Source organism: Cupressus sempervirens, chromosome 9 (assembly GCF_028749045.1).
Source record: "Cupressus sempervirens isolate cs-2001-9-10 chromosome 9, ASM2874904v1, whole genome shotgun sequence".
NCBI classification, from domain to species: Eukaryota; Viridiplantae; Streptophyta; class Pinopsida; order Cupressales; family Cupressaceae; genus Cupressus; species Cupressus sempervirens.
Genome location: NC_143126.1, coordinates 617,239,621 through 617,254,409, shown reverse-complemented (window position 1 = coordinate 617,254,409; position 14,789 = coordinate 617,239,621). Strand labels below are relative to the sequence as shown.

General features: G+C 38.8%; 1 protein-coding gene across 1 annotated transcript in view; it reads right to left on the bottom strand.

Moving 5' to 3' along the window:
- The window catches only part of LOC149540222 (uncharacterized), a 69,201-nt gene extending 57,151 nt beyond the window's left edge, over positions 1 to 12,050 (bottom strand). Inside the window, exon 1 of the mRNA XM_089801358.1 lies at positions 11,692 to 12,050. Within this exon, the coding sequence (XP_089657484.1) occupies positions 11,692 to 11,794 (103 nt within the window). The 5' untranslated portion in view covers positions 11,795 to 12,050. The remainder of the gene's footprint in view (positions 1 to 11,691) is intronic.
- Between the last annotated feature and the right edge of the window lie 2,739 nt (positions 12,051 to 14,789).

Below are 14,789 nucleotides of genomic sequence, written 5' to 3'. Positions count from 1 at the left end.
CATCTAGTGCTTAGAGATTCAAACTTTGATGGTTATTGGATGAAGACACAACAAATGAAGATTAAAAAATTTTGTTTACACAATGTGCACAATTAAGTTCGCTGCCTATGGATATTATGCTCCCTTGACATGTCTTTTTTAACAATTATCTAGTGCTTAGAGATTCAAGCTTTGATGGTTATTGGATGAAGACAGAAAAAATGAAGATTAAAAAAATTTGTTTACACAATGTGCACAATTAATACCAATTCGAGAGCAGGAGGCAAAGATATTTCTCAAACAGCTTCATCCTTTCCTAGACCATAATATGTCAAATTGTGATATTGTTGTAATAAATATCTCCTACTTATCAGTTGATGAGCTTAAGGGGCTTTCTAATGAATGGTTCATAAGGCACAATGCTTGGTGAAGGTTACCATGGAGGAAACTCCGTAGTTAAGCACACTCAAGCTGGAGTAATATTGGGATGGGTGACCTCCCAGGAAGTCCCAGTGCTTCACCTCTATGAACATCACCTAGATCCAATGAGTGCTAAGTGTTCCATTTATTCTCATGAGAGATGGATTCATGTGAATCACTACTCATGAAACATGGGTCAATGAGTTTAACCCAAAAACTACACAATTAAATCCTAATAGCAATATCACAATTTGACTTGTTGTGGAAAATATCTCCTACTTATCATTTGATGAGCTTAAGGGGCTTTCTAATGAATGGTTCATCAGGCACAACACTTGGTGAAGGTTTTGCAAATAGGGTTGCAAGCAGAGTTCATTTAACCATGGAGGAAACTCCACAGTTAAGCACACTCAAGCTGGAGTAGTACTGGGATGGGTGACCTCCTGGGAAGTCTCGGTGTTTCACCTCTATGAGCAGCACCTAGATCCAATGAGTGCTAAGAGTTCCATTTATTCTCATGAGAGATGGATTCGTGTGAATAACTACTCATGAAACATGGGTCAATGAGTTTGACTCAAAAACTACATAGTTAAATCTTGATAGCAATATCACAATTTGACTTGTTGTGGAAAATATCTCCCACTTATCAGTTGATGAGCTTAAGGGGCTTTCCAATGAATGTTTCATAAGGCACAACACTTGGTGAAGGTTTTGCAAATGGGGTTGCAACCAGAGTGGGTTTAACCATGAAGGAAACTCCATAGTTAACCACGCTCAAGATGGAGTAGTACTAGGATGGGGGACCTCCCAGGAAGTCTCAATGCTTCACCTCTGTGAGCATCACCTAGATCCAATGAGTGCTAAGTGTTCCATAAATTCTCATGAGAGATGGATTCATGTGAATCACTACTCATGAAACATGAGTCAATGAATTTGACTCAAAAACTACACAGTTAAATCCTAATAGCAATATCACAATTTGACTTCTTGTGGAAAATATCTCCTACTTATCCACATCAACACTTGGTGAAGGTTTTGCAAATGGGGTTGCAAGCAGAGAGAGTTTAACCATAGAGGAAACTTTGTAGTTAAGCACGCTCAAGCTAGAATAGTACTGAGATAGATGACCTCTCAAGAAATCTCGTTGCTTCACCTTTGTGAGCATTACCTAGATCCAATGAGTGCTAAGTGTTCCATTTATTCTCATGAGAGATGGATTCATGTGAATCACTATTCATGAAACATGGATCAATGAATTTGACTCAAAAACTACACAACTAAATCCTGATAGCAATATCACAATTTGACTACTTGTGGAAAATATCTCCCACTTATCAGTTGATGAGCTTAAGGGGCTTTCCAATGAATGGTTCATAAGGCACAACACTTGGTGAAGGTTTTGCAAATGCGGTTGCAAGTAGAGTGGGTTTAACCATGGACGAAACTCCGTAGTTAAGCGCGATCAGGATGGAGTAGTACTAGGATGGGTGACCTCCCGGGAAGTCTCGGTGCTTCACCTCTATGAGCATCACCTAGATCCAATGAGTGCTAAGTGTTCCATTTATTCTCATGAGAGATGGATTCGTTTGAATCACTACTCATGAAACATGGGTCAATGAGTTTGACTCAAAAACTGTACAATTAAATCCTAATAGCAATATCACAATTTGACTTGTTGTGGAAAATATCTCCTACTTATCCGCATCAACACTTGGTGAAGGTTTTGCAAATGGGGTTGCAAGCCAGAGAGGGTTTAACCATGGAGGAAACTTCGCAGTTAAGCGCGCTCAAGCTAGAGTAGTACTAAGATAGGTGACCTCCTGGGAAGTAACGTTGCTTCACCTCTATGAGCATTACCTAGATCCAATGAGTGCTAAGTGTTCCATTTATTCTCATGAGAGATGGACTCGTCTGAATCACTACTCATGAAACATGGGTCAATGAGTTTGACTCAAAAACTATACAATTAAATCCTGATTGCAATATCAGGATTTGACTTGCTATGGAAAATATCTCCTACTTATCAAACACCATTTCACTGGGATGAATTTGGTCTGCTTCATTCAGCAGTTGCACTCCCTCTAGGAATCCAAACTAATCATCTAGCTGAACTAGCTGCTTACTATCTTGGCTTGAAACAAGCTCATTCTCAAGAGTACAAGGGGATGTGGATCAAAGGTGACTCCATGAATATAATACAATGCTTGAAGAGGTGAGTGGGTCTATAGAGATCCTAATTAATGATGTTCTAATGCTAATTAGTTCCTTTGATGAGGTATTTATTGCCCACATCTTTAGGGAGAGGAATACTTTAGCTGATGCATTTGCCAATATCAGGGTCTCTAGGAATAGCATGATTGGTTAGTAGAGAAACGTATTACAAGAATAGATAAATGTCTATTATTAGTTAATGGTAATCTATTAGTAATCTATTGTAAATATTAGAAAGTTTCTGATTTTTAGTTAGTTGTAGTTATCTGTTATCTTTTTTAGCTTTCTTTTAGCTAGAATAGAATGTTTCTATTCTTTACGATTGTTTCGTAAGGAAACATCGCTTTATTCTTTTGCATATATTGCCCGCTCGCTCTCTGTTAATTACAGGCAAATATTTTCCAATTATTTCATAATATGGTATCGGAGCATGATGAGTTTTTTTTCCAAAATAAAAATTACTTATTGAAATTTTCAAATTTTTATTCTCAAAATTAATTTTTTCCTAATTTACTTGCTTCAAAAACACCTAAGGTTCGACTAGGGTTTTGTTTGGAGAACAATCTCTGCAAAAAATAGCTATTGGTTTTTTGCTAAGGATTTGGCAAATTGTGGCTGATATTTTTTGCAGGCAAATTCAAATTGCGACTAGATTATTTGCTAAGATTTTGGCAAATCACGTCTGTATTTTATTACTGTATTTTATTAGCTCATTTGATTGCAAAAATCGGGACTTCTCTAGACGATTTTTTCTGCAAATCGTGTGTCTAAAACCCATGCTTGAAGCAACTCACGGCTAGTCTAAAACGTCTACAACACCATTTTTTGAGGTTGTTTTTTTCAAGCATTTTTGCTGATAGGGGATCTACTAAAATCATGATTTTAGGGTGAAGAATCTCCTTTCTTTGTGTCAACTCTTCATCCTCTATGTCATCTCAGCAAAAACGCCTCTATTCTGAAAAAAATCGAGCATCTTTATGCCTGCAAACACCATTTTTCTGCAATTTTTTTGCCTCCATTGCTGTTGACTAGGGTTTTCTTCGAAACCCTAATTTTTGGGCTCAAATTTTTTTTGAGCTATCAAATCCAAAACCAACAACATTCTTTCTGGGTTTTTCGAGCTCTCTTTTGTGTCACTCTCCAAATTTTCTAGGTCTTCCATTTTTTTGCCTTAAAGAACAGGCCTTCTCAAATTTTCACGATTTTTCATTGAAAAATGTGTCATGGCATCTCTGGCAAACATTTTGCTCGAACACAACTCAAAATCCAATAGTCAAAATTATGGCACTTGGAAGCAGCGGATCATAGCAATTTTTGAATATCGGAATACTGATCAAATTGTTCTAGGTGTTACGAAGTGTCCACTACTCCTGGTACATGGGATTTGAATAATTGAGAGGCGGTGATGCTTCTCAAATTATCTGTGGTTGATGATCAGCTCTCTCAAATTCCATCCAGCAAGACAACTATCGAGATATGGGCACATCTCAAAGGTATTCATGAAACTTCTAACAAAGCAGAGTTTTCTTCTTGAAGAACACTTTGTTTTCTATTATCATGGATGAGCGAACCTCGCTCCAGGCACACCTGAATAGGATTCAAGAAATCCGTGATCAGTTGCTTGCCATCGATCGCAAGAAGACATTGTGGTTATCACTTTTAGGAGTTTACCAAAGTCCTATGAGCATTTTATCGAGACTCTCAACATCATGTTTTCTGGTGTTGATCTGAAGTTCACTGATCTCTACACACTTTTGCTTCAACAAGATCAGTGGAAACAACAGTTCAATAGCAATTCCAACTCCACCTCTCCACATAGAAAGTCTTTGCTGCTAAATCCTTTTAGATGGATAAAGGCAAGTTTCAGCAGTCGTCTCAACAAAAGTCTTCTGCTCTAGCTTCAGACGGCTCCCGAAGGAAGAACATTCAATGCAACTATTGCCACACAAGTATGGTCACATGAAGGTTGAATGTCGAAAACGCCTAGCTGCACAATCTAAGCAATCAAGTTCGCAAACCAAAGCAATCAATGCAGAGCACACTGAACAAACGAAATCTGCCTTTTACACCTTTATGGCTAAAAGACCTACAGATCATGTGAAGTCGTTTGCCTAGTGCATTGATTCAAGTGCCTCTCATCATTTCACTCACCGTAGAGGCTGGTTTATAGACTACCAGCCTTATTCAAATGCTATTATTTTTTATGGTGGAGAAGAGTACACCGTTGTCAGCAAAGGCAACATTCAAATTCAATCTGCTGGCAGGAATCTCATTTTCCTCGATGTGTACTATGTTCCAGGGATGGAACTAAATCTACTCTCAGTCAGTCAGTTACTGCAACATTCTCCACACTTTGATGTCACCTTCAATTCACATCAATGTACCATCATTGATCAGGCAACAGTCTACTGTTGCAATGGGTCTTGAGGATCATGGTCTTTTCCGACTTACTGATTCTGGTGATTCTCAGGACTTAGCTATGGCTGCTCGGCGGCAATCTATTAGCACCCTTTGGCATCAGTGATATGGGCACTTAAATGTGCATTATCTCTCTCAGCTTGCTCGGGATGAGCTTGTCCTTGGATTGCCAGAGATTCAGACTCAGCAGCTTAGAGTTTGTGATGCAAGCCAAGCTAGGAAGCAACATCGTACACATTTCACAAGTGCAATTCATGGTGAGCTTCTCAGGTACTTCAATTTGTTCATGCCGATATCTGCGGCCCTATGGCCACTCCTTCTGTTCTTGGGTCTAGGTATTTTTTGTTGTTTGTTGATGATTTCAATAGAAAAATGTCGGTGTATTTCCTTAAAAAGAAATCAGATGCATTTCATGTATTTCAAAAGTTTAAACCTTTAGTTGAAAAAGAATCTGGGAAATCTATTATTAGTCTTAGATCAAACAATGGGGGGAAATTTTGTTCAAATGATTTCTCTAGCATCTTGGATACTCATGGCATCAAACGCTAATTAACCACACCCCACACACCACAACAGAATAGTGTAGTTGAACGACGAAACAGAACAATCATCCAGATGGCTCGATCCATGCTCGAACACAAACATGTTCCGATTTCGAAGAAGTTCTAGGCAAAAGCAGTCAACACTATAGTTTATCTTTTGAACCGGTCACCCACAGTGGCGGTCAAAGGTAAAACTTTGGAAGAGGCTTGGTCAGGTCACAAGCCCAGAATCAATCACTTGAAGGTTTTTGGCTCCCTTGCTTTTGTTTGGATCCTTGATGCATCATGCACCAAGTTAGATGCCAAAAGTCAGAAACTCATGCTTGATGGATACAGTAGTCTTCACAAAGCCTACCACTTTGTTGAGACATCTCGTCTCATCTATAGTCGTGATGTAGTTTTTGATGAGCAGTGAGGACCTTTCATGCTTGTTTCTGCTGTTCCAGATCCAACAGACCAGCCTATGAAGGCTCATGATTTGGGAGTTTGGCTTCCATTAGGTCTACCTAATGGGAGGGCTCTAATAACTCCTGCAGCTCCAGTTATATCAGTGATCCCTATACAGACACCTCCAGCTTCTCCTGTAATATCACCTCGATTTGTTGATGTTTCACCTAAGTTTGATCAAGATTCTTCCAAGCATCTCCTGATACTAATGTTGATCTTTCTCCTCTCCGGCCTAAGTGGTGGGCTAAGACACTTGCTGATCTTCATGATGATGAGCTCATTGATGGGAGAACTACTCAAAAAAATAGCAAACCTATAGAGTCTGTTAACTTTGCTCTTGTGGCCAACATTCATAGTGTGTTTGAACCTCAAACATATTCTAAGGCTAAAGGAATTCCAAAGTGGGAACAGGCCATGACATCTGAGCACCAGAGCCTGCTGAAGAATAACACCTGGGTTCTTTCTGATCTTCCACTTGGGAAGAAACCTATTGGATGCAAATGGGTTTACAAAATCAAATACAAATTTGATGGTACTTTGGTTAAGTACAAAGCTCATTTAGTTGCGAAGGACTTTTCTTAGCGTCAAGGCATTGATTATGAGAAGACCTTTGCTCCTAATGCAAAGATGAGCACAATCAAATTAGTCCTAGCCATGGTAGCACAGTTTGGCTGGAAGGTTCATCAGATGGACAGCAAGAGTGCTTTCATTAATGGTGATCTCCATGAAGAGGTCTACATGACATAGCCTCCTGGTTTCAAGTTTGTTGGTAAAGACCATAAGGTTCTCAGATTGGTAAAAGCTCTCTATGGCTTGAAGCAGGCCTCTCGAGCATGGTACATAAAAATTAATAAGTACCTCAACAATCAAGGCTTCAAGAGGAGTTCTTCTGACTCAAATTTGTACATCAAGACTACTAACAGTGACATCATCCTTTTGGTTATTTATGTGGATGATGGCAATTCAAAATCTTTGATTCAGGGAATCAAATAGAATTTATGCCAATTTTTTGATATGATTGACCTTGGGCTCATGCATTATTGCCTAGGTGTTGAGGTTTGGAAACAATCTTTTGGTATATTCATCTATCAGTCCAAATATGTCAAGGCTTTGTTAGACAAATTTCATATGCAAGATTGCAAGCCTACATCTACACCCATAGACAAAGGTCTCAAGTTATCAGCCAAGTCTGATTCTCCTCTCGTTGATGATACTACATACAGGCAACTAGTAGGCAGCCTCATCTACCTCTCTGATACTAGGCCTGACATCAGCTTTGCAATCAGCTACATCTCACGCTTTATGACAACTCCCAAGGTTGATCATTGGATGGCCACAAAGCATGTGCTTCATTATGTGAAGGGCACTTCAGATTATGGACTTCTTTACTCTTGAAGTTCTAATCCTAGACTCACTGAGTTCACAGATTCAGATTGGGCAAGCTTTGTTGACGATAAAAAGTCAACTTCTGGATATGTGTTCAGTTTGGGATCCGGTGCCGTCACATGGACCAATAAGAAGCAACAGGCAGTTTCTTCTCCTCTACAGAGGTCGAATACAAGGGACTGTTAAGGCAGGATGTGAAGTTGTTTGGCTTCGTCAGATGCTTGGGGATATGCAGATGTCACCAACAAGACCGACTACTCCGTTTGTTGATAACGAAGGCATTATCAAGTTAGCCCGAAATCCAGTCTTCCATGAATGAACCAAGCTTGTGGATGTTCACTGTCACTACATACAACAGCTGGTTGGAGATGGGACAATAGATTTGCAGTATGTTCCTACCACAGATCAGACTGCAAACATTCTCATCAAGCCTCTTGGTCCTGATAAGTTTGTCAAATTCAGAGGACAACTTGGTCTTGTGGATAGACTAACCATTAAGGGAGAGTATTACGATAATAGATAAATGTCTATTATTAGTTAATTGTAATCTATTGTAAATATTAGAATGTTTCTAATATTTAGTTAGTTGTAGTTATCTGTTAGCTTTTTTAGCTTTCTTTTACCTAGAATAGAATGTTTCTATTCTTCACATCATTTCCTAAGGAAACATCACTTTATTTTTTTGTATATATTGACCTCTTGGTCTTTGTTAATAACAAGCAAATATTTTCCAATTACTTCGTAATAAAACGAACCCTTACCATAAGTGTACAAAATATCATAAGGCTTGATTTGATTAATAGCAAGTATGGTGATATATCCTAACTTTTTGCTCATTGCCAATACCCCTTTGGAGTTCGTGTGGCTTGGGATTATAATGTCAAAATTAATTATCCATGCAAAGTCGTGATGGCCACACAAATTGTGGGCAGTTTTTATCCCAGTTTTTCATTTAGGGGAAATCAGCCAATGGTATTAGAGGTGTTGAGGATGGTGGTTTCACAGTCATGTAGTCTAATTGTGACCTGCTCGTTTCTTATATCCATGGGTGGTGAAAGAAACAAATTCAAGCCCATCACCTATGACAATGTCAAGAGAAACAATAAGGTGTGGATGATTTTGTGGAAGTGTGGGGTTACTAGTTACTTGAAATGCCTCCATGATTCAAACTTCCAACCCAAAGAACCAAACTCTTTTTGAAGGAGTGGAAAGACTGAACTCTCATGGCCTATGGTAAGACTATGGAAATAAAAGAGGAACCCATTGCCCAAGTGATTGGTCTCTCGACTGAGGGGAGAAAAAAAATTTAGGGACGAGAAATTACTAAAGATAGTTGTCCAAAATTTCCTCAAATGCAAGGAAGGAAAGAGATTGGTTAAGAAAGCAAGAGCGGATATCAGGTTAAAACCCCAAAGGAGCTATGGGCTGAAGTGGTAAAGGTGATTCTGAATTATTTCACATTAGATGGAAGATTTACTAGTCTTTGGTTTCCAGTTTGCCTTGTTGAATCGCTTTAGGCACAAACCCTCTTTTGCATGAGGGTTTTAATCCTCCTCATTGTGGAATATGTCAAATTCCTCCCATGCTCTTCCAATGATAAGAAGCAAGAGTGACTCCCCTATACCGGCAAATGAGGAAGTTTCCAGTACTGAATCAGGAGATAGGATAAGCACAAACTCTAATGATGAGAACTCCAAGGATGAAGAATGGGATACCAATGGTGCTGATTCAGATTCCCAAGAAAATAAAACTTCTCAGTTGTTGGAGGTAAAGAATACTGAGAAGGGATAAAGAGTGAAAGGGGAAGCTTTGGTTTTGGGGAATGAGGTCTCAGTTGGTGATGATTTGCAGGCGATGGGTTTTGTTGGAGTTGAATTGCAAGGTAAAGACGATGCTATGAAATTCAAGGGCAAGGAAACTCAAATGGTAGTTAAGGAGGATAATCCTAACCCAGGTACCTCCTCTCCCCCCTTCCCCTAATGTTGGTCATCAGAGAGAAATACGCCCTCCTTCTGTGCATTTTCTACATTAGGACTCCCCTTTCTTGTCTGCTGAAAGAGAGGAATCGGAGTATTTGCTGGAGGTAGCCAGGGATGCTGCAGTTGACCAATTTTGAATGTCTAAATGACTCTTCCTAGAGATTAATCAGATCAACATCAAAATTCGATCAATGCAAACTAATATAGCCTCCATTCAAAGAGAGATGGCACACCTAGACTGGTGGGTGATGAGATGAAAATGCTAATGCGGCTAAGTAAGTCACTTCTCTGAAAACTGATTATGATGGAGTCAGGAAACGGTTGGACTGAAGACAAAGATGAAAAAGATTAATGACCACCTGGTAAACCTAATCAACTTGAGTCTTAAGGCTATATATACTAGTGCCAAAAGCAGTAAGTGCTTAGTGGAGAAAGCAAAAGCTTCTATCACCTGACAATGCTTTTGTGGATTTGGAGAGAGCAAAAAGAAACACCCAGGTTGCTGCTAGAAGGGTCTGCGTACTTGTACATGGGGAAATCTAAAGAGTTCTGCAGAATTGGCAAAGAATTAAGGGGATATTAAAAATCTGTATCAAAATCTGGATGTTCTGGAGGATTAGTGGCAGATGCCCTCAAGAACCTCCAGTAGTCTTCCTAGGTTTTGTTTTTGTGTTGTTGCTTTTGCTGGTGTTAGTCTGTGTTTTGGCTAACAGTAGGCTGCTAGTTAGCTGTGAATATCCTGATGGCAGCATTTCGTAAGTAGGGTTTCAGGTTCCTTCAAAACTTATTTTACCCTTAACAAAAAATAAACACCATTTTACTGTGCAGTATCATTAATATTGCTCTAATTTTTCATCTGTGGAGAGCTTTTGATTTACACAGTATAGTTTTTGTTTTCACTGTAAATTTCATCAAAGCTAAAGATCAAATGATACTTCATTGTTTGCCACAGGGTGGGATTTTGCTATTATTGCAAGCTAAAGGTAAATTGAAGATGGATATATCATATATACACCATCTGACAGAACATCTTACTTTTACATCTAAACATGTTTTTTGTAACAAGACGTGACTAAATTAAATCTTGTAATGTGACAGCTCTCCAACTGGGCTTACATGTTGAGATGGGGCATTCACGCAAAAGGCCTCAATTGCAGAATGAAAGCCTTAAAGCACATCTTTGGAAGAGCTTGACCTCTTCTTAGCTGGGATTTGATAGCTTCTCGGTGATAATAATAAAATAAACATTAACCAAAATGGGAAGGAAAACTATGAAAGGAAATTCATAAAAATCCTTAATTTTAAAGCAATTAGGGGTAAATTAAAAATGATATCGAACCTGAGTAGAATGAGATGAGCTCAAGCGATAAAGTTACGGAGACTTTTGAAAGGAGGCCCAGATCAAGATGTCATGAAAGATAATAATGGTTATAAATTAAATAAAATGCCACATTCAATTTGTTGAGCACAGTGTACATCAACAGAATATTCCGACTAAATGCAACCAGGCTGAAGGAACAACCCTTGAGTAATTAGGACAGTAGGGCTGCCGCTAATTTATTGGAACTGAGCTAAAGGAGTAACCCTTAGGTGAAGTTAACCAAAGAAGCCTTTTGATCATGACAATTAAGCAATCGTACAAATCTATGGCAAATTTGACAGAAAGGATGCCCTTCAATTGTAGAAAGGATGCCTTCAATGCCAAAAGAGATGCACCCATTATGGCAACCAAGCTAAAGGTGCAAGTACATTGGTTTCACAAGAAAGGTGCAAGTCCAAGCTGAATAACCGAATGTGCAATAGTGCAAAAGGTGCAAGTGCGAGTTGAATTTAAGAGAAAGGATACCTTTCGATCACAACAACCAAGACAAAAATTGCAAAATGAAACACTTCTTTATTATGCCAGCTACGCCAAGCTTATTTTGAAAATCTATGAAATTTACCAAATAATCTGAAAATACCATATCAAAATTCTTAGCAAAGGTGTTTCTTATTGCTGGCAAGCAAGCCAATGGTACGAGTACCAGGCAAATTTAAAATATGAGAGATTTCTTATTAAAGGCAAATAAACGAAATTGTAAATATCTGTGAATTTTCCTACTTACCAAAAACTCAAATCATCTTTCCATTTTTCTACTGCCATATCGATAGTGAACTTTGAAACGTTTGTTGTATGCCCAACAAATTGAATGTTCGAATGCTTTTAAGAGCTACTGAGAACTTTATAATTAACAACAAAGAAAAACCAAAATGAAAGAAGTTAAAAGCATATTTTGACAACAATTGGGGTCTGAGAAAAAATAAAATACCCAAATAAAAGCGACGCCTGACTTTTGGTCGCAGCCTCCAGCGCAAGGAGTAAAGGCATTTTTCCAGTACTTTCAGAGCCTCTTCGGCCTCTTCTCGCCTCATTCCTTCCTTTGCCACTGTAATTCTTATATTCGTAAGGGTTTTGCTCTGTTCATGTTTTCTCGTCTCATTTTGACGGAATTTGAATATTGTAGAGTAGCTGTTGGTTGTATTTTTATCAATACAAAAAGCAAAAGCAAAAACTGTAGGTTGTTTCAATTTAAACGCAAATGGGAGCGCGGCTTTTTGACTATTATGATTAACATCCTCTTGGGCAAGCTCTTTGGTAGCATGGTAGAACGTAAGATCAATAAGTGGGTTGAATCAGATGATAAAAGAGCGAAGGGGCAGGTGGGTTTCACACCAAAACGCTCCACTATTGATAATGGGTAACACTAAGGGCCCGTTTGTTTGCTGGAATTAATCTGGAATAGGGAAACGGGAATAGGAAAATTGGAATAAATCTATTCCAATTTTGGTCCAATGCAAGAATAAATCTAATTCCAAAAAATACTTGGAATTCGATTTATTCTCATTTTGGGTCAAAATTGGAATAGATTTATTCCAATTTTCCTATTCCCGTTTCCCTATTCCAGGTTAATTCCAGCAAACAAACGAGCCCTAAGATTCTTAGTTGAAAGGATTTAGAACACACCAAGCAAAGAGGCCTTTTGTTGCTTTGTCGACTTTAAAAAGGCTTTTGACACGGTGCCACGAGACAAACTTTGGCTTAGAATGGAAGAGTTGAAAATTCTCACTAAACTTAGGGCTGCGACACGTAAATTATATGAGCAAGTCATTGCTAAAATCAGAACTATGGAAGGGATGTCAGATAGCTTTGGCAGCGATATAGCGGTCAAACAAGGGTGCCCCCTTTCACCTACCTTGTTTGGGTTATATATTGACAAGTTAGAAGAGTATCTTGACAAAAACAATGGCGATGGGGTCCAGTTAGCTAAGTATGTGATTAAGTTGCTTCTTTATGCGGATGACCTCATTTTAATTGCTAAAACTATCGACGGTCTGAGAGAACACTTGAAGGCACTTAAGGTCTTCTGCTAGGTGATAAGGATGCAGGTGAACACTAGCAAAACTAATGTGATGATTTTCTCTTTGAAAAGAAACAAGAGGCAGCAAAAGACTTTTCTTTTCAATGGCAACCCATTAGAGATGGCGGACGAGTACAGGTACCTTGAGGTTGATTTCAACAAGCAACTTAGCCAGGAAACTTGTAGAGCAAAAAGAATACAAGGAGGATGGAGAGCACTATACTCCTTATAGAATAGATGCAGGAATGCAAAATTATGGGATTGGAAAACCAAAAAAATACTCTTTGGCTTGATAGTTACCCTGGTGATCCTCTATGGATGTGAGATTTGGGGCAACAAAATATTGGATCCAAAATGGAGACAGGTAGAAAGAATCCAAAAGCATTTGATCATTAGTAGTCTCAAAATTAAAACCACAGTTCCCTATGAGATCCTATTGATTGAAACAGGCATCTTCCCACTAGAGGCATCATTGGCCTAAGCTGATCATGGAAGGGAGGTTGGTTAGAAGAAAGGACACGTGGATGAAACAAGATATTAAATGGATGGAAAATGAAATATCAATAAGTAGGGGATAATTTCCACAGCAAGTCAAACTATGATATTACTATCAGGATTTAACTGTGTGATTTTTGAGTCAAACTCATTGACCCATGTTTCATGAGTAGTGATTCAACATGAATCCATCTCTCATGAGAATAAATGGAACACTTAGCACTCATTGGATCTAGGTGATGCTCACACGGGTGAAGCACCGAGACTTCTCGGGAGGCCACCCATCCCAGTAGTACTCCAGCCTAAGTGCACTCAACTATGGAGTTTCCTCCATGGTTAAACCCAAAGCTTGCAACCCCATTTGCAAAACCTTCACCAAGTGTTGTGCCTTATGAACCATTCATTAGAAAGACCCTTAAGCTCATCAATTGATAAGTAGGAGATAATTTCCACAGCAAGTCAAATTGTGATATTACTATCAGGATTTAACTGTGTGATTTTTGAGTCAAACTCATTGACCCATGTTTCATGAGTAGTGATTCAACATGAATCCATCTCTCATGAGAATAAATGGAACACTTAGCACTCATTGGATCTAGGTGATGCCCACAAGGGTGAAGCACCGGGACTTCTCGGGAGGCATCCATCCCAACACTACTCCAACCTGAGCGCATTTAACTACGAAGTTTCCTCCATGGTTAAACCCAAACTTGCAACACCATTTGCAAAACCTTCACCAAGTTTTGTGCTTTATGAACCATTCATTAGAAAGCCTCTTAAGCTCATCAATTGATATGTAGGAGATAATTTCCACAACAAGTCAAATTGTGATATTACTATCAGGATTTAACTATGTGATTTATAAGTCAAACTCATTGACCCGTGTTTCATGAGTAGTGATTCAACATGAATCCATCTCTCATGAGAATAAATGGAACACTTAGCACTCATTGGATCTAGGTGATGCTCATAGGGGTGAAGCACCAGGACTTCCCGGGAGGTCACCCATCCCAGTACTACTCCAACCTAAGCGCACTTAACTACGGAGTTTCCTCCATGGTTAAACCCAAACCTTGCAACCCCATTTGCAAAACATTCACCAAGTGTTGTGTCTTGTGAACAATTCATTAGAAAGCCCCTTAAGCTCATCAATTGATAAGTAGGAGATAATTTCCATAGCAAGTCAATTTGTGATATTACTATCAGGATTTAACTGTGTGATTTTTTAGTCAAACTCATTGACCCATGTTTCATGAATAATGATTCAACATGAATCCATCTCTCATGAGAATAAATAAAACACTTATCACTTATTAGATCTAGGTGATGCTCATAGGGGTGAAGCACCAGGACTTCCTTGGAGGTCACCCTTAACTACAGAGTTTCCTCCTTGATTAAACCCAAACTTGCAACCCCATTTGCAAAACCTTCACCAAGTGTTGTGCCTTATGAACCATTCATTAAAAAGCCCCTTAAGCTCATTAATTGATAAGTAGGAGATAATTTCCACAGCA